This window comes from Cornus florida, unplaced genomic scaffold, assembly GCF_030987335.1.
Source record: "Cornus florida cultivar Cherokee Brave unplaced genomic scaffold, ASM3098733v1 CherokeeBrave_3.0.0_Hap2_Chr01, whole genome shotgun sequence".
In the NCBI taxonomy this organism is placed as follows: domain Eukaryota; kingdom Viridiplantae; phylum Streptophyta; class Magnoliopsida; order Cornales; family Cornaceae; genus Cornus; species Cornus florida.
The window spans coordinates 75,063,118-75,083,409 of record NW_026775571.1 but is presented as its reverse complement, the minus strand read 5'-3'; the positions used below and the strand labels follow the sequence as shown (position 1 = coordinate 75,083,409).

The following is a 20,292-nucleotide window of genomic DNA, read 5'->3' as shown; positions in this document are numbered from 1 at the left end:
TGGACCGTAGGTGGGTGGAGATGGTGTACCGTAGGTGGGTTGAGACGGTGGGTATATATATATATATATATAGACGAGGGTGCTGATGTAATACTGTGTATGTATAAGGGCAAATGTGATTTTTCACGAATTCTGATATTTTACCATTAAAATGAATTAAACACTGATGGGCAAAGTAGTATTTTCAAACATTTTAAGGGCTTGTTTGGATCAAAATTTTCATAAGGGGTGTCATTGTTCAAAATGTAGTTAAATTATATATGACTGTCAATATGCCAAACATCATGTGTTGATGTAATTAACTCAAAAATTAAATTGCAACATTTTTCACATTTATTCCTATAGTCAACGCTATACTCAATGACCAAAGGATCAACCGGTCCTCACCCTTTCTTTTTTAAAGAGAGGTTGGAGATTCAAGGTGGGATGTGCGTGTAATTGTTTCAACTTTCAAAAAAAAAAAAAAAGAAAAAAAAGAGAAAAAAAAAAAACTATATCCAATGAATAGCTACCACGTGTCCTTCCGTCTTTACCCTACCAGTTTTCGCCATTTGTCTTGCCGTGGGAGGTACACACATACCATACAAGTCTACTATGTTTTTTTAATGTTCGGAAACCTAAAAGCTCGCTCCGATAAACAAACAAGAATCAAACGGAAAATCGAAACAATTTCGAGCCTTGAATTTCCATTCGGTAAGTACTTTCTCTCTCTAAATAGATCTCTTTATACACACTCACACACGCACTTATATATATATATTTGCATTTCTTCGAAAGGTCAAGATGTTGTTATTTCTCTGATTGAAACCCTCGAGTCCTATCTTTTGAAGCCCTTGATCTGCATTTGGTACAATTCTTCAGCTAAAGAGTGAAAATTGTTACAATTTGATTTTTTGAACTTAAATCATTCACTGTGCATGTCCTTGTACTTTGTGTAATTCATGTTTTTTAGCAAAGTCAGAATGCTTTATTCGATTTTCTTAATATTGGGTTCTGTTTGGGTGTCGATAGTGTAAGAAAATAAAGGGAACTCAAAATCTCGAACCTTATTTACGTCACAATCGTTTGTTGAGTTGATAAACAACAATTTTACTCAAAATGACATTTAAGTAACAAATTTTTTTTTCTTAGTTGAGTTGATATTTCGTTTTCTAGAATGAAAAAAAGAATTTTTGATTGCTCTGGTGAATTTATATTCACTGACTTTTTTCTTTTATTTTGATCCCACCTTTTTTTTCTTAATCTAAACACACTTATTACAAACAAATAGTCATACTTTTTGATAGCCTAGGGTTATGATCCTCTAGGTCAGTAGTTGTAGTTTAGACCTTATGCGTATGTAGGCTACCAGAACCTAGGGTTACGATCCTCATTCTTCACTTCTAGATAGCTAAAGACTTTGTCTCATCCATAGATCAAACTTTTCCTCCAGCTCAACACCTTCTGCAGACTGCAACCGCAACATAGATTTGAGCAATACTCAACCTCTTTTTACCCTCTGTTGGGAGTCAATATTCAGATTACAGAGAATGTCGAATAGATTTTTTTTTTAATTTTTTATTTATTTTTTTTGACAAGTAGGATTTTGAATAGCACTTGCTATGTAGTTCAGCCCTACAACATTTCAATATTCGAGGGTAATATTGAAATGTTTGACCCATATGAAGCCGTTTCTATCCTTGTACATACTCATTTTTGGATGCCACTTTTTCAACATAGGATTCCTATTAATGAAGTGCCACAGCCCCTTTTCTATGAGATTTTCCCTTGTGCGAACACTATTAAATCTAGAAAGAAAGTCTTGATCATTACTGAGGACCTCAACTCCTAACTAGTTCTCTTCCTATCCCAAATCTTGTGAAATATGCTGTTAACAGTATGGGGAAATGGGTTACTATTATCAACCATAACTTTTGGCTTCTTCTTAAATTCTTGTTGGAAGATAGTAGCCGATGTTCTTCGATCAAGTACAACTTGATGGTCTGGCTGATGAACTTGTGGCTGAGGACTATATTCAGACCAATTTGGTGGATTGGTCATTCCTTGCCCCCCTAACAACACATGATGTGGTGTAGGTCATATAAAGGATCTGGATCCTTCCATCTAACTTGATTGCCCCCGGGTCAGGAGGTTTCTCTGGAAGGGGAACTTTTGGTACAACTTAGACTATTGGTTGTTGAAGAATTAACTGTGGTGGAGTCTGAATTACATGTGGAAGAATTTGTGACGGCTACGAAGGTTGTGCTGTTATTGGAAGAAAAATATTCTGCTCGTGATTTTCTTCCCAAACCTTTGACTGATTTGGCAGAAAATTTGTTTATAACAAACTATGATGTAATGTCTGATTTATTGCTTGCGGTTGATTTGCCGCTGGTGGTTGATGGTTTTCTGGCCAAGCTTGCGGAAGATTGGCCATCGATTTCCCCCCGAGTATCGAAGGTTGCGGGGCTTGGGCAAAGAGTGGATTGTTTCTCCACCTAATATCTTTACACCCCGAGTCAGAAGGTTCCCTTCCGAGGAGATTTTCTGAAAATACCTGTGGTTGTGGTGGTGGCGCACATGGTTGATATATCGGCTGTGCAGGTGGAAGTTGCACCAGTGGCTACTGGGATGGTGGAATGGTAGGTTGCGGCAGAACTTTAGGCCAAGTCGTTGGCAAATTTTGTGGAAAACTTGCTACTGGAAGTGGCTGGTAAGGTACTGTCGGCGGAAGTTGCTGGATCGACCGAGTAGTCATTGTTGGAATAACCACCGGTGTCTGCACGGTCGATGATTGAACAACCTATTGAAGAATCGGCTGAGAGACCGAAATTTTGGATACTGGAAGTAACTGACTATACCAGGCTGCTTTGGAAAGCCGCTGATAGTTGAGGGACAAATTCTCGCACCTTGTCAAAATGAGCTTTTATTCTTTCGACTAATTCCACTAGTAATGAGTGAAGCTCTTTTTCCCACTCTCCATCACCAGTGGTAGCTAGTCGAGATATCTTTGGTTGTGGCATTGCAATCTTGACACTGCCTCACTTGGCTTGCCAATTTATGTTCGCTCACAAATGGACACTGGAGTGCGTAGGTGTACCAGAGTCTCGGAAGACTTAGAGAGAATCGAACAAAAGGAAATCCTTTTGAAACGATCTGGCTATCGTGGAAGAGAAGGAATAAGAAACTCTTCGCAGGGTTCTTTATGCATTTGATGAAAGGATTAACAAAACTACAATGCTATACTAGGGAATTGAAATGCAAGTGCATGTGAAGTAAATGAATTGAAATAGACTTGTATTGAAATTGCATAAACGATAAATGACAAGTATTGAAGTTGTTTGATGCTGTGGAGGGGCTCTCAAATGTAGTCCTAAGTATCCTATTTATAGACTTATAATCTAAGTACAAAGAGCCCGCGATTTGCTTGTTGGTTATTCTTCTAAGTCTTCGAAGTGCAGCTTCACTATTCACATGCCAAGTGTCTCATACTTGACCCGTGATTTTCTTTAGTGCCCAGCAATTTCTCTAATCAAATGCCATGTGTTCCATGAGTTATTCCATGATCCTTCAACTGCAAACCCATTATCCAAATAGAAGATATATATATTTTTCGTAACTTGCAAACTATTAGCCCACTGCCTTCAAAATAGGCATTCATCTCTTATCCTTATCTCTGTGATTGCCAAGTGTCCAATTAATTAGTTTATTAGCAGCAACTTGTAAACCCATTACCTACATGATAGTAGGCCTTGTTCTTCAACTTCAAATTTGTGGATGACAAGTGTCCAATCCTACTCCTTCATTCATCCATCTTTTTATTAATTAGTTGGCCCACTAATGTAATCCATTCCCACATTAAAAGGAACTTGGCAAACCATTTCCTTCTTTCTCTCCACGTGCTTCAAGTGGTTAAACCAACCAATTACCCATTATCCTTGTTTTTAGCAATTGTTGAGACACTTGATGTTTCTACTACATAGTAAAATAAAATAGCCACCTGCTACCATTTTATTCCGCCACATGTCAGCCTATTAATGGACCATAAATTGGTCCAATTGTCTCTCTCTCATTTGTCCACGTGGATGCCAAAGTGGCGCCACAAGGCTGCCATTTTTGTGTGTCAACACCCCCATGGTTAGAATACTCACTATAGCTATGATCCCTTTCCCTCCCCAAGATGTGTGGTTGCTCTGAAATTCTTGGGAGTCCTTTTTTCATTTCCTTGATTCTTTTCCTTGTATTCTCATATTCCTATTGAATTCCTGAAAAATGTGTCTTTGCAAGATCGTCAGTAACTCGTTTTCTAAAATCTTCATATTTCAGACCATGTGCAACATTCTCATCTTTGAAATCTCCTTAAACAATATCATTAGATTCCTAATTCTCACCATTTACATATCTTTTGTCATAGAGAAGTTAGTCCCCACGACATCAGCTGGAATCAGTGCAGAACTGGAAAAGTTGCCATGAAAATGGACTTGAAACTATTAACTAGCAGAAAGAGCTTCATATCAGCCAGCAGATCAGGAAAAGTTGATATCTCATTTTCTATTTATAGAATTGATATCTTATTTTCATCAAAAAAATTTATTTGCTTTCAAAAGTTTTTCCTTACCCTAGCAACCAAGCAGGGCAGATAATGCTTTTCTCTTGCTCTCTCTCTCTCTCTCTCTCTCTCTCTTTTTTTCCTTAATGGGGTATTTTTTATATATATAAATCAAAATAGTACAATTACAAAAGGAGGAAGCCTCCAGTACATGCCAAGAAGTGAACTAAATCCACTTTCAACAAAACAAAAGAAAAAACCCAAACTAAGTAGAAAAATCAAAAGCAAAAGAGCAAAAACTAAAAATCAGAACAAATCCCAAAGAACTCTATGGAGTTAAAAATTAAATGTTGCTATACCGCTGTACCTTGACCTTGTATTGCATGGAATACCCATGGAGGCATGGACTTTTCCTTTCCAGTGATCCTGGCAATATCTTGTTGAATTATCCATCTGTCGATTCTTAAGCTCTATGAACACCTTAAAAAGGGACTTTGAAAGGAGGCATGGACGACTCTGAGCAATGCAGAGCTGAATCCTAGCAAATAATGATTGTAAAGACATTCCATTTTGTCACATATAATACCCTATTTTAGTCATCTGCAATGGATGCTACCCACCTCTCAGTAGGCATTGTACATCAACGTGCGTTGTGAAGATTGTCCATGCACCGTTGTAGAGCTCCCTTTTATTCGCTTCTTGAAATTTTATACTAATGATTTTATTATTATTATTATTATTATTATTATGTTTTTTAATTTTTCTTTTGTGGGGCGGGGGGAAGTCCCATGTTGTCCTCAAAGGACTTTTGAGAATTGTGACTTTTTTAGTGTTTTTGCAGAGGATAGCAGTCCCTTATTTGAAGTTTTTGTTTTCATTTTTTTTTGTCTGGCTTCATAAATGAGAGAAAAAGTTAGCACTGGGTGTAGTATCTTAATTCGTTCTCAAGATTTTGTAATAGCACATACCATTATAGTATGAAAGTACTTATTTACTCATTGTAGTTATTGATGCACATTAATTAGATAAGGGTTTAAGCAATTTGGTTGCAAATATTTTGATATGGAAACTTGTTCATGCCTGTGCCAGACATTTATGATGCTTTTGGGTGAGAATTCTGCAATCTTTCCACTTTTGCTTTGTTTTTCCCTCCAATAAGTTTCCCATTGGGTTAGTACACAAATTTTCGCTGCTTTTGTACTTGGTTCTTGACATCTTGTAATATCTTTGGTGGTTTGCACAAATTCAATTGTGTAGTTGGTGGCACAGTAATACTGGTTTGCGCAAATTTTCAATAATGAGTTATAAGTTTCATTTTTATAAATTCATCCTTAATATTGAAGTTTTTTTGTGAAGCTAATCATGTCAGGTAGAAGGTATATGATTTATGATTGTTTTTTTATCCCTCGTTTTTTAATTTCCTTTTCCGGGTAAAAAAATCCTGAGTGAATGACCATACTTCTTATTGCTGTACTTCAGTGGATATGCAGACCTCAATGGATGACGGAACAAGAAGAATAGAAACTTCTGCAGGAGAGGAATTAAGTTTATGTGAAGCTAACAGAAATCAAGAACCGTTTGAGGGTATGCTATTTGAATCTGAAGATACTGCTAGAGCATTCTATGATGAATATGCCAGAAGGGTAGGATTTGTAACCCGTGTTCTATCATCCCGTAAGTCAGAGCGTGATGGGTCAATTATTTCACGGGGACTTGGATGCAGAGGAGGTTCTGATAATAAAAATACATCGAGTCTTCCAGTTCAAAAACAAGATAGACGACGAGAAGGTTGTACGTCAATGATCTTATTGAAGAGAGAGAAGCCTGGTAGATGGGTGGTTAGAAAATTTGTGAGGGACCATAATCATCCCCTAGTGGTTTCATTTCCAAAGAGGCGTCCGAGTTATGTAAGTTTTCTATGTGGTTACTCAGATAATTTGATTTCTTTAAAAGTCATTTCCCAATCTTGGTCAAAAATGGATATACCTTACCATTGACATTATTTGCACTATGTGGTTGCTCACAAACTTGAGCTCTCATGCTTGGCAGTCTGTGCATTTTATTATTTCACCAAGCAATGACTCCAATATAACTTGCATTCCGTTTGATTTGTGTTCTGTATTCTTTTCTTCCTTTTTCCTTATCAGTATGGAATTTTCAGTTATTAATTATGGTGCCCGACTTTTGCCTTCTACTCCCTTTTTCTCTGTAAGGACAAATTGATGCAACGTTAATTTTTTTCTTTACTGGAGTGGTGTTCCCAACTTTAGAATATTAATTTCCTTCAGACACGTGACAGGCCCCTACACCTCATGCCACTTTTTAGTCCAACAAGAATCCTGTGAAGCTGGCCTCAAGGGAGGAAAATCGAACTGAGGACGTCCACTTTCTTAGGCTTGGTTTCAACGATTCAACCTCTTGGGGTTAAGTTTGATATTAGTTTTATTTCTCAAAGCTTTATGATTAAGTTTGTCTCAAATTGTCATGCCTGCTTTGGTCCAAGCCATGACGTACAGGGTTTTGTTTTTTTTTGGTTTTGTTTTTGTTTCTTTTTGTCCACAAAACTGATCGCGCAAAAGCATTTGATTTAGTGCATATGTCTTCTCATTACATAAAAAACAGCACAATAAAACTTTTTGTGAGAGGGAAAGAAGCATATCAATTTTTTTTTTTTCCTAGTGTACTCATACACACGTCTCTTCTGAGACTTGAACCCCTGACCTCCCTTTGGGAAGTAAAAATAAGTATATCAATTGAAGAGAAGGGATGCACAAAAGCAAAGAATCAGAAAGATGGTCATCCGAAAATGGAGATGAAACACTAAAACTATATAGAATTAGAAGCCTTACTAAACTTGTAGGCAAACTTGTCCTTATGTTCTTGTTGTTCTTCTGTAGAGTTAGGTCAATTTTCACTGGCTAAATCAACCTTTGCCTTAGAGAATATTTCATTTATTTCTCCAGTAAGATATGCATGTTTATAGGAAACACATCTCATTCTTATTATTCCATCAGACTGGGGAGGAGTGTAAAATTTAATATAGGGTAGAGTGCAAAAAACCCCCTGAACTATGGGCCAAAATGCAATAAACCCCCTGAACTACAAAAAATGCAATTAACCCCCTGAACTATGGTACTTCTTTGCAATTTACCCACTCCGGTCACCGTCAGAAAATTTTGACTGTTATTAGGCGCGTGTATGCCACTTTTTTTTTTCTAAATGCCCATTTCACCCTTGTCATACAAAAATACCAAAAAGCCCTTTTATTCCCCAAATCTATTAACCAACAAAACCTCTTAACACCCAAACACACCCTTATATCAGTACACTGATATGCTACACACACACACACAATATATATATATATCACTGTTCGCCATCTTCTTCACAGCACTGATTAAAAAAAAAATAAAAAAATTCTCCTAAACATCCAAACTGCAAACGCACCATTATATCAAAACACACACAAATAAATCGAAGCGGTGCAAGAATCATCTCTGCACGACGTGTTCCTCAATTGGTGCACATTCATCCGAGCCAGCTCAGTCAACTTGTCACCCAATTACCGCTCCTCTTGCTCAATCACAGCCTTCCTGCCCATTTGCAGTGAATTGCTTAAACGCCGTCGAAAAATCTGACACCAACGGCTTCAACTCGCCTCGACTCAACACAGCAACTTTCTTCGAGTACATAAAGTGAAGGAATTGACTCAGCGGCAAAACTCGTGGCGATAGAATCTTGATGTCGCTCTGATCAGGTCCTTCGTGAGTGAAATTCTGGTATTGCCCTTGTCGTCCTCCTCCTGAGACGCACCGTGGTAAACCCATTAATCAGCGCCGTGGTGAGTCCGGAGCGAGTGGTCAAGTTCTAGTTTGGCGACTCGGATCATTGGTGTTGATCGCAGTAGCGTAACCGGCCCGGAAGATGCAGTTGGTGCCGTGGTGAGTCCGGAGCGAGTGGGTGTGTTCCAGTTTGGTGATCCGGGTCGTTGGTGTTGATCGCGGCGGCGTAACCGGTCCCAGAAGATGTAGTTGGTGCCGTGGTGAAGGGCGGTTGTCGCTGAAGTATCTGATGGACTTGGTGATGACGACGATGAGGGCTTGTGGGACTTTGTGATACATGTGTCGATTTCCTTTTGGTTTCGGAGATTACAATTTGCCACCTCACTTATTTAGCTAAGAAACTACTGAAACTATGCCGTTTTAGTGAGGGTAAATGCGTCTTTGAATTGGTTAAGTTCAATATTCCAAAAACTATGTCGTTTCAGTAAGGGTATATTTGTCTTTTGATTTTTCCGATCAACCCAATTGCCGGAATGGGGGTAAAATGCAACAAAATAATAGTTTAGGGGGGTTTCTTGCAAAACCACAATAGTTCAGGGTTTTTTTTTTGCACTTTACCCATTAATATAACTTACTCTGGTAGGCCATAAGAATTAAAAATATAGCTCCGCTTTTTTTCAGTTTCAAACAATCTTCTTATCCATACAAACTTGGTTTCTTGAGAGAACAACCATCAAATTGGACTCGACAAACTCAATGAAGTGCAAAGAATTGGCTTAATGACTAACTAGGGGTGGGGGCGAGCCTTGGTGTAATGGTAAGGTTGCTCCATTGTGTCGTGGAGGTCACAGGTTGTAAACAACTAAACAAGGAAACAGTCTCTCCGCATGCAGAGGTAAGGCTGCGTACATTTGACCCTCCCCAGACCCCGCAATGGTCGGGAGTCTAGTGGACTGGGTTTGCTCTTTTTACTTCGACTAGGGGTAGAGGAGGCAAGTCCCTTCCTGTCTGTCTGTTCAGGTATTTGAAAGAAGGATACCTGCCAAATCATTAGAATGAATGATCAAACAGAAATGAAAGTTCATACTCTCATCTTGAATGGGTTATCTTTCATTAAGATCTGAGTATAACCTTTTATTCCGTTTATCTTGAATTAACTAGAGAATAACTAGATTGACAACTTTCCACAAATCTTGGTTTAGGGGCCCAAGATGTTGAAAATTGAAGTTCATGTAGTAAAAAGAAGTCTAAAAATGAGAACCATGACAAGTATGCCATGTTATGAAAGGGAAACCTTTAATTGATGCTACTTTTTAATTGAGCAACAACTGACTAATATTGTTGTTAACCTCACTGCACATGGCAAAAAACATGGGGATGAGACTCTGTAATACCTTCTTCAGAGTTTTCTCTGGTACTGTCAACCTCCTTTCGGCAACAATACCACACAGTATACACTAAAAGAAGCTTTCTCTTCAGTAACACCAAGAAAAACAATATCAAATACTCAGGTGAAGTGTAAGTGTACTTTCTAGAATATTGTGGAGTGTGATTGTGTTTGCGAAGGGCAATATTTCATTTTATTTTTTCAAATAAAAATCAAGTTTGAGTGCAAGCGGCGAGATCTACAGATCTGTTGAAAATGCTCTATGATATAACATGTTCTGAAAAACCCATACAAAATGAATTAGGACATTTTGAAGGTTATTGGATGATGATGGTTATCTTGCTTTGAAATAAAAGTAATAAATTGTAGCTACATTAGTTTATCTAAGTTTTTGGTATAACTTTTTGTGTATGTGGCATCAGTAGAATTCAATAACCACAATAAAATGCTAAGTCTACCATTTATATTAACAAACCTAGTAGGTTAGGGTGACATTAGTGTGTTAAATTGTTAACCTCAACATCATGAAGTAACAAATAAGAAAGCTTGAGATGATTTTTTTAAAAAAGAGAAAATATACTTTCTTTTTATTTTTTTATTTTTTTTTATATGGACTTCTTTTTTCGTTTTTATTTTTTTTTATTTTAAAAGTGAAACTTCTTCTCAAATTTTTTAGGGGAAAATAGTATAGGGAAGTAGAAGAATGTTTAGTAAATTTAAACAAAGGATTTGATTATTGGCACTCAACTTTTCTCCACTTGCACTCCACTTGAATTTTTTATCAAGTCAAATGACAAAATTATTCCTCAAGTGGAATGGAAGAATACTTTCTAGAATATTGTGGAGTGTGATTGTGTTTGCGAAGGGCAATATGTCATTTTATTTTTTCAAATGAAAAGCAAGTGTGAGTGCAAGTGGCGAGAAGTGTGTGAATATGATCATAATCACCATCCTTCCCTTTATCCCATAGAGATGTGGTCGGCCACATAAATTCTATTTTTTCCATTCTTTTCTATTATACACACCATTGTCCTCTCGTAAATTTAGAATTTTCTAGTCGTTTTTAATTACTTTAACCCACGTGAGTTTTGGTCAACCTCTTTGTCACTTACCTTCTACACAAACAACTCCGCCTCTTTCTATAGGTGCATTATCGGGCCTATGTTGAATATGATCATACTACCTAAGTCTACTTTTCCTAATTTTATCATATATAGGCGCTATACCTAATGTTCCCCTCACATGTTCGTTATTTATCTATCTCGTCTAGTGATTCCTATCATCCAACATAGCATCCTCATTTCCGCTACATGGATGTTGTATTTGCGTCTTCCTTTAAACAATTCGCAATTCAAATGTCCTGCATTAGTATAATATTTAATCTTTTGTTGTTTCTCCTTTTTCTTGTAGTCTTCTGACCATTGTGACGATCTTTTGGGTGGGTGTGCCATGGGTGGGTGCAGAGGCACTGGCAGACTACCACACTAGGCGAGCTACAGGATGCACAGTCATACATCGCTTGGGTAAGGGAAATGTGAAGTGCTTATATGTGGTGGTGTTATCTTCAATTGGTATGAGTCATTTTGGGGTAAAACCCAAGAGCAAAACCGTGCGGGCTTGGGCCAAAGCAGACAATATCATACCATGTGGTGGAGACTGGAGTAGGTCGTTACAAATGGTATCATTTCCTGATCCAGTCGGAAGTGTGGCCAACGGGGACTTTGGACCCCAAAGGGAGGTGATTTTGATGACCTTGTGGGTGATTGTGCCGTGGGCGGGTGCAGAGGCACTGATAGTCTACCACACTAGGCGAGCTACAAGTTGCACAGTCCTACATCGTCTGGGTAAGGGAAATGTGAAGTAGTTATATGTGGTGGTGTTATCTCCAATTGGTATGAGGCCTTTTGGAGTAAAACTCAAAAGCAAAACCGTGTGAGCCCAGGTTCAAAGCGGATAATATCATACCATAGGGTGGAGTGGTTCACCTTTTGTATAGGTTTCAATGATGATAGCCTTGTTTTGGGTTGTGGTACCAAGTGTCAGGTGTACGGAATATTGATGGTATATGACTCTCAGGATGGGGAAGGTGCATGGTTATGAGCTAAGATAGCACATTAGCTTCATAGGCTATGGGTGTTCAAATCAAATTGGGGTTGTCATTCCATTGTAGAAGGTGTTTTTCCTTATCATTGGAAGTAGTGATAAGAATGTTTGGAGTTGCTAAGGGGCGCGGAGTTCCTTAGTTTGTCTTTTGAGATATGGTTTGAGAGTTTGGAGGTATGACCGTGAGTGGTCATTTTCCTTTGAGTTTGTTTTTAGCATAGCAACACCATGTAGAGTCGTAACCTTTACGATAGGTTTAAGGACCATCGTATCAGAGGGTCAAGAATGGTTTATTCACTCATGTCTTTTAGTTGTGTTGCCTTGGAGTTAGAGGCGGGGTGCTTGGGCCCTACCATAGAGGTGCGAGCTCATGTTAAGAGCGGAGTTGTCTTGGGATGTGTTGTTGGTCCCACAAGTAAGGGAGTTTGGATTATAGTTTAGAGTTGGCTTGATGTACTTGATTTCTTTTTTCCTTTACACTTGCATCCATTTAAAAGTTATGATGATATCTCAAATCTTATGACATGTAGGTGAAAGCATGTACTGATTTTTGTCTTCTAAAATGCGGAGTAGCTAGGTATAAGTGGAAGGTTACATTCCATATGTTATATGCATTTATCTTCCATGTGGTGATGTTTTGGTAGTACTAGTTATAAATGTTATATGTGAATGCATATGTGTTTAATGATGAAGTCTTTGATTACGCATGTTATGTGATTTAAACGCGGGATTTATAATCACAGGGCGTTCCTTGGATTGTGGCATGAGAATAGAAAATTGGGACCTACTTGGATTGTGGCATGAGAATAGAAAATTGGGACCTACTTTAGAGGTAAGGTTACTATAAGAAAGGTATGTTGACCCTATGAGTTAAAGTTGTGAGTTGGTATTGTGAGATGTTTCTCTCCTTTAGGTGCGATGAGTTTGACTCCATCTCGATAGAGATTGGGCGTTCATGGTTGGACGACAAGTGTTGTAGTGCACTCTGGATGAGGGTCGTCCGGCTCTTAGAAGAGCAAGGTTTTATTTTTTATTTTTTTTACAACGCATTTTAAAGCCGCGATGGCCGTGAACCTATTAGAACTTCGGAGTTAAGCATGTTTAACCTGGAGTAGTACTAGGATGGGTGACCTATTGCGAAGTCTCTGGTTTGAGGGAGCAAAAAACGGACAATATTGTGTATGGGTAGGGTGAGTATTGTTACAAATGGTATCAGAGCCGAAGCCTAGCTGGAAGTGTGGCCAACGAGGATGTTGGGCCTCACGGGGGGTGATTGTGACGATCTCTGTGGGCGGGTGTGAGATACTGGACAAGCTACCACACTGGCAGGTTACAGGGTGTCACGATCCCACATAAGTACTGTATGTAAGGTTCAACACCCTTCTATGACACATTGCGTTTTAAAATCGTGATGGCCGTGAACCTATCAGAACTTCATAGTTAAGCGTGCTTAAATTACAATAGTACCCGGATGGGTGACCCCCTGAGAAGTCTCTGGTCCGGGGGAGTCAAAAGTGGACAATATTGTGTCTGGATAGGGTGAGGGTTGTTACAACCATAATTACCATGATGAAGAAAGATACTTGTTATTGTTATGTACTTAGGTTCATTAATCTTATTATGATGATTTACACTTTTCTTTGAGATAACATTTCTTTTTAGGATGCGTTGCCTGAATGTAATTTAACTTTTTTTTATTCAAATCTGAATGTTTCTACATCAATTCTGTTTCAATTAATCTGCTTCTACAATTACTTTCCCAGGATGAAAAAGATAAGAAAATTCAGGAACTAACTGCAGAACTGCGGGTGAAGAAACGTTTAAGTGCAGCATATCGTGAACAGCTACTTACTCTTATGAAAGATGTTGAAGACCATAATGAACATGTTTCAGTGAAAGTTCAAGTTGTTCGAAACAATCTTAAAGAACTTGAAGCTAAAAGGCAGGAGCTTTTACACCGTAGATAGCCCAGGCAAGCATGTAGCCTGAGTACATATGTGTCTCTGCATGTCGTCTTGAATATTTTTATGAGCATGGAATTCATTTCTTAATGAGCAATTGGCGTGTGATGGGGCATCCCGTTGAAATGGATTGGTTTCACATCTTTGGCATAGCTTAGAAGTTGAGGCCATAAAAGAATTCGGATCCATCATCTAAAATTTTGTATGGATTAGTTTTAGATTTCTTTAAATTTGTATTGTTTGCTCTTTTGCTATCATTTGTGATAATGGCTGCTAATTCCTATATTTCCCCTCTTCAGGGTGACACTAGTTTCATTCAAACAAACAGAACCTTTAAAAACAATGCAATCTTGACAAATAATTTACTATTGACGTCTCTTTCGCTTGAAACACAAATGCCACTAATGTAATGTGAAATCTGGAGAACCTTCTATTCTATTCCGTCTTGATATGATTACTTTATCAAAAAAATTATGTGATTCTGTATAGACAAAATAATAATTTGCACCAGTGCTATGGCTGTAGTTTTGCGTGTTTGTGTATATCTATTTGATTTCGGTTCAATGTGAAGTACTTAACAATTACCGTGTACTCGTCATGTAACAATACTGAACTTCTAATTTCTATGTGGATGCAGAAAAGGAAGCAACAGAGTCAGGATAGTTTTTGTATCAATGCATTGAGAAAGCTTTTGCAGAAGGGAATGAATTCACTGGCCGAGGTATTGCGACATGGAAGCCCATGAGGCCAAGGTGGTTGGTTTGAAATTGGTTTTGGTTAATAAAAGGGATGATTTGCATATCCGTGGGCCTTCAAATTTTGGGGAAGATGATTCGGCAAAATTCCTGGTCATTGCATCCTGTCCCAAGGTAACAAGGGTTTACAAAAGCTGAGATGGAATCTCTTATTCAGCAGGGTTCCTTATTTATTGATGTAGGGTTTCCTCACATCTGAAGAAATGTTTGTCAGTGGGCTTGTTAATATTTCATTAGTAGTTCCATTGATCTGGACATTTCTAATGGAGTATTTCATTAATGGTTTTGTGATTACTTAGCATAGTCATTTATACTCCCATTTATGCTGGTTGATGACTTCTAGACTCTTAGTTTAGTAACCATCTTGATATTCTGAGATCAATATTCAAATTTGGCCAATCGGATGGCCAAGATTGGCCTCCTGGATGGAGCTGGTATTGAATGAAGCAACATGGTTGATGAACTTCTTGTCTCATTTCTTTAATAATCCAAAAGATTGTCCATTTTGAAGTATCGTATTATTGTTGCTGAACCATTTTATGTGAAGATTTTTTTTTCTTTTTTGAAAGAGCTATAGAAATCCATTCAAGCATATCCAGTTGGGCTAAAGAGGTTTGATTAGCTACCCTAGTTGTGTGTACACCAGCTACTGGTATTCTTTTGATGAGCAGAATTAGTTGCAAGTATTTAAGAAGCATCATGCATAGTTTGCGTTTTTTCAGTGTTGTTTACAATTCATTTTTAGAAAGACAGAGACAACTAATATATATATATTAAATTACAAAGACAACTAATATTGTGAGTGTGTGCGCATTTGCTTGAACATTAAAATAATAATAATAATAATAATAATAAATAAATAAATAAATAATCAAGTTTGCACGGCCTTGTTGGTCTCCCTCTTGTTTTCCGCAGAAAGAAGAAATTATTGTGTTGGAAGCTAATGAATTGCGTGACTTTTTGATTGCCTCCAGCTTATGCAAAGCATCTAGTTGCTTCAATTATTGGACTGGAATTGGGTTACCTTTACTTTCTTATTATTTTGTTTTTTGTTAGCTTCACAAACTAAAAGAAAGTATTCCTGTCCATGTAACAAAGTCATGGACATTTCCTGACTTGTACATTTTCTTCAATTGTTGTATTGGAATATGGATCTTACCTCTACTTTTGAACACCGACCGTCTTTACGTTTTCATCATTCCTTGTGCATGCAGGAAAGGATTCATCATCCTCTGCATCATCAAAGCAATTTTACATCAAATCTATTTTCATTTTCCATTCTGTTTTAATTTTCCATATCAATCAAACAAAGCCTGTGATCAAAGACGCAAAGCAATGGCAGAAAGTGCAGTAGGCTCGGTTATTGACGCCTTGGTGCCACTGTTAGCCCAAGAAGCAAAATTGTTGAAAGGTGTCCATCAAGAAGTTGTCAGCATCAAAGATGAACTGGAGAGTATACAATGCTTGCTGAAGGATGCAGATGCAAAGGCAGAAATCAACAATGGCGTTAAAATTTGGGTGAAACAAGTAAGGGAAGTAGCTTATCTGATAGAAGATGTGATTGATGAATACATACACTTTGCCCGGCAACCTCAGCAGAGTGGTTTCATCAATATCTGTCGCAAAGTTGCTCACTTCATCGTAAGACTGAAGTCACGGCATGAGATAGCCTCTAAGATTCAAGAGATCAAAACAACCATCCAGGAGATCAAGCAAAGAGCTGATAGATATGGATTCAGTTCCTTGGAGCAAGGATCAACCAGTGGCACAAAAGATGGCATGTGGCATGACCCTCGAGTGGCTTCTCTTTTCATTGCTGAAGATGAAGTTGTAGGCATTGAATCTCTCAAAGAAGAATTGATAAGCAAGCTATTGGCAGAACAAGCAACGCGTGCAGTGATTTCTCTCGTTGGCATGGGTGGATCCGGGAAGACCACTGTTGCCAAGAAAGTTTATGACAACCCAAGAGTGACTAGACACTTTGATTGTCATGCTTGGATCCCTGTCTCTCAATCCTACAAGATGGAGGAGCTTCTCAGAACAATGATCAAACAGATGTACGGATCAACAAAGGAGCTTGTTCCTGAGGAAATTGATACAATGGAAGAAGTTTCACTCATTGAAAAGTTAAAGGAATATCTAGAAGTGAAGAGGTATGTGGTTGTTTTTGATGATGTATGGGGAATAGACTTTTGGAGATTCATAAAACATGCTTTACCAAAGAACAACAAATGCAGTCGAGTAATCATCACCACTCGAAATGATGATGTCGCTGCTTCTTGCAAAGAATCTCCATTTGATTACGTCCACCAACTTGAGCCTCTCTCTGAAGATAAGGCTTGGGAACTCTTTTGCAAGAAGGCGTTCCAATTAGACTTTGGGGGTCAACGTCCATCAGAGTTGAAGGAAGTTTCTCTTAAATTGTTGGCAAGTGTGAAGGATTGCCACTTGCAATTGTGGCAATAGGTGGTTTGTTATCACCAGAAAACAAGACTGCATCCGAATGGGAAAAGGCGTACAATAGCCTCGGTTTTGAGTTACAAAGGAGCCCCCAGCTTACAAGTATTACCAAAGTCATATTAATCAGTTATTACGATCTTCCTTACTACCTGAAATTTTGTTTTTTGTACTTGAGCATAATACCGGAAGACTTCTCTATTCGTCGTGGAAGATTGATTCGGTTGTGGATAGCTGAGGGATTTGTAAAACCAGAAAAAGGAAAAACTTTGGAAGAGGTTGCAGAAGAATATTTGACCGAGCTAATTCACAGAAGTTTGGTTCAAGTGACTGAGCTGAAAGAAATTGGCGAATCAAAAATTCATACTTGTCGGGTGCATGACTTGATCCGTGAGCTTATCGTTTCAAAATCCGAGGAGTTGAGTTTTTGTCAAGTTGTGGAAGATGACTCAAGTTTTGATGGACAACCTCGGCGACTTTCATTCCATAACCATGTTTATAATGTTTTAGAAACCATCGGTAAGCTCCGAATTCGTTCTTGTTTTATTTTTAAAGCGGCCGATGAGTTTCCAAAGCCATTTTTAGGTACGTTGTTTGCAAAATTCAAGCTATTGAAGGTGTTAGATCTTGAAGGCGCTCCTCTCGATAATCTTCCTGAAGAGGTTGGAAAGTTGTTCCACTTGAGGTATTTAAGTGTGAGGAATACAAATGTGAAGATCCTTCCAAAGTCCATAGGCAAGTTATACAACTTGCAGACTTTAGATGCGAAATACTCTCTTGTGGACGAGCTACCCTGTGAAATTATTAAGTTACATAAGCTGTGACACCTTTTGGCCTACGATCTTAACTACAATATTGATAGCATGATTGATTTAAGAAGAGGAGTGAAAGTGGATGAAGGAATTGGGCATTTAAAGGAACTGCAGAAACTACATTATGTAGAGGCAAGTCATGAAGGATTTGACCAAATAATTAGAGAGCTGGAAAATTTGAGGGAGTTGAGAAAGTTGGGTATCACAAAGTTGAGAAGAGAAAATGGGAGGGCTCTCATCGACTCCATTCAAAAAATGAAACACCTTACCAGTCTTGAAGTCGGGGCAGTAAACGAAGATGAGATCCTGGAAATGCATGACATCTCCACCTCAGTGTCTGCAACATCTCTTCTTGTATGGGCGTTTAGGGAAGTTGCCGGATTGGATCTCTAAACTTCAAAATCTAGTCAGATTAGGTCTGTTTTTTTCAAGATTACGTGATGATCCGATAAAAGCCCTGCAAGACTTGCCTAATCTGTTATTGCTGAATCTCTGTAAGGGATATGATGGTGAGAGATTGTATTTTGGGGCAAATTGGTTTCAGAAACTTAAGGTGTTACGTCTCACTGAGGTGTGTGAGTTGAATTCATTGGTAATAGAGGAAGGAGCGTTGCCACTTCTTAAAGAGCTAGAAATTGGGCCTAGCCCGCAATTGAAGGAGGTGCCGTCTGGCATTCAATACCTCAAAAAACTCACACTACTCCAGTTCAATGATATGCCAACAGAATTCATAGAAAGAATGAGAGGAGAGGAAGGCCGAGACTATCACATCGTTAAGCATATACCATCTATCAACTACTGGATCAAGGAAAAGGGATTCAATTATAGATCCTACAAACTGAAGTGATATATCGGAACCAAATATACACAGAAGAAGCATTCACCAAAGGTGAGAGTTGTATTATGTTTTTCTTTCTTCCTACTTCTTTTTTATATTTCTAATTTCTTAAAATAATAAAATAAAGTTAATATTATTCATGAAATCCATTTGGTTAAAATCCTTATAGCAATCCATACCATAATTTAGATGGTCTTTTATTGGACAAAAAAAAAAAAAAAAGAGTTATGATTGACAAGGTTTTAAAAAAATTTAAGTTAGGATGGTCTTTATTGGCATTTAATAATTTTTTTTTTCTTCCAAGTCATTGAATAAGATTTATTACCAGATAAATTGTCATTTTAGTAATAAAAATTAAAATTGTGATTATTACCACAAGCCCATTAGCATTTTCTTGCATTTTTATTGGTATTTATTTTCAAATTTTGTGATATTTTTTTACTCTTTTATTGTCATTTACTGTGATTATTTCTATTTCTTACCTTACTCAAATTTGGTTCTCATGATAGGGAACACGGATGAGAATTCAAGTTTTATACATTTTCGTAGTAAGTTTGCTCCCTTTTCCATCTGTCTAATGCATTAATTTTTCATTCGCTTACTAACTTTGGATGATTGTTAGGTATTTATTTTTATTTTATTTTGGTAGTGATTGTTAGGTTTCATTGCGGTGCGAGAATTCAAGGAAATTCAATCGATGGAACATGTAGAAAGAGTCCAATTGCCTTTTCTCTATCCGATAAAAGTTATTTAATTCCAGGATGCTTGTTTTTTTATTGTTATTGTAATATTGTTGTAGTTTTTATTGTTGCTATTTCTCTTCATTATCATTATTGTTGTTCATTAACATTACTACTTAGTATAATTGTTCTTGCAAGACAAATCATTTCTCTGACTGATTTTCTGTCACGTCCCGGATTTGAAAATCCAGTTTATGAATTAAAAAAAATAATAATAATAAATTAAAATATAAAATTAAACCTGGTTGGAACCACTTATATCATTTAATTTGAGGTCATTATATTATATTAACCAATATTTCATATAAACTTTGTTTCTTTAGAACAGTTCCTAAAAATAGCCCAAACAGGAGACACACCTGTAATCAAACAATACTCCACTTAAAACTGACCAACCTTATTTATTTATTTTAGGTCAAAGGGTAAGCTGCTGACCAACCTTATTTAAAGCCTAACCAACTGAAATTTTCAAACAAAGGCATAAATGTATAGTACTATGCCACATTTGGCTTCCCGTTCCCACATTCTCTTATGTGCTCCCGTTCCATGTAAAATAAATAAATAAAAAGAATAATTCCTTTTGTTATAATCAAGGATACAATCTGTATATATATAATTTTAAAATACAATAGAATATATAAAGACAACTTGATAATAATTATTTTATGGAATTATTTTATTAAAATTATGAAGAAATCTATAAACTCGAAAACCAAGTTGTAAAGAGTAAGTTAAATGAATCCCTATGCTTAGTTTGTTAAAGAAATGGGGAGAAGGTAATATTTTAATTTGCCCAACAAATACTATTTAAAATAATAAAAGCAATCATATCACAATCCCAACTAAATAAGCTAGATAAAATTATAAACTATTAATAATTCCAAATCCATGTTGACATCAAAGTAATCAAACTATTATAAATTCACCGA

The 20,292-nt window shown here is 37.3% G+C and overlaps 1 protein-coding gene and 1 pseudogene across 1 annotated transcript; both read left to right on the top strand.

Moving 5' to 3' along the window:
• Window positions 1-366: 366 nt before the first annotated feature.
• On the top strand, window positions 367-13,412 carry LOC132301328 (protein FAR1-RELATED SEQUENCE 2-like). The gene is made up of 3 exons (XM_059798593.1): window positions 367-693; window positions 6,008-6,435; window positions 12,544-13,412. The coding sequence occupies exons 1-3, from the start codon at window positions 501-503 to the stop codon at window positions 12,565-12,567; spliced, it is 645 nt and encodes a 214-aa protein (XP_059654576.1). The 5' UTR covers window positions 367-500; the 3' UTR covers window positions 12,568-13,412.
• Window positions 13,413-13,779: 367 nt separating this feature from the next.
• On the top strand, window positions 13,780-19,453 carry LOC132301319 (disease resistance protein RPM1-like; annotated as a pseudogene).
• The last annotated feature ends 839 nt before the right edge of the window (window positions 19,454-20,292 follow it).

Excerpts from the sequence above, each read along its gene's own strand:
- LOC132301328 (XM_059798593.1), top strand. The coding sequence starts at position 501 with ATGAATAGCTACCACGTGTCCTTCCGTCTTTACCCTACCAGTTTTCGC. Across the intron at positions 694-6,007 it reads GAGCCTTGAATTTCCATTCG|TGGATATGCAGACCTCAATG; the intron begins GTAAGTACTTTC and ends GCTGTACTTCAG. Across the intron at positions 6,436-12,543 it reads CAAAGAGGCGTCCGAGTTAT|GGCGTTCCTTGGATTGTGGC; the intron begins GTAAGTTTTCTA and ends TTATAATCACAG.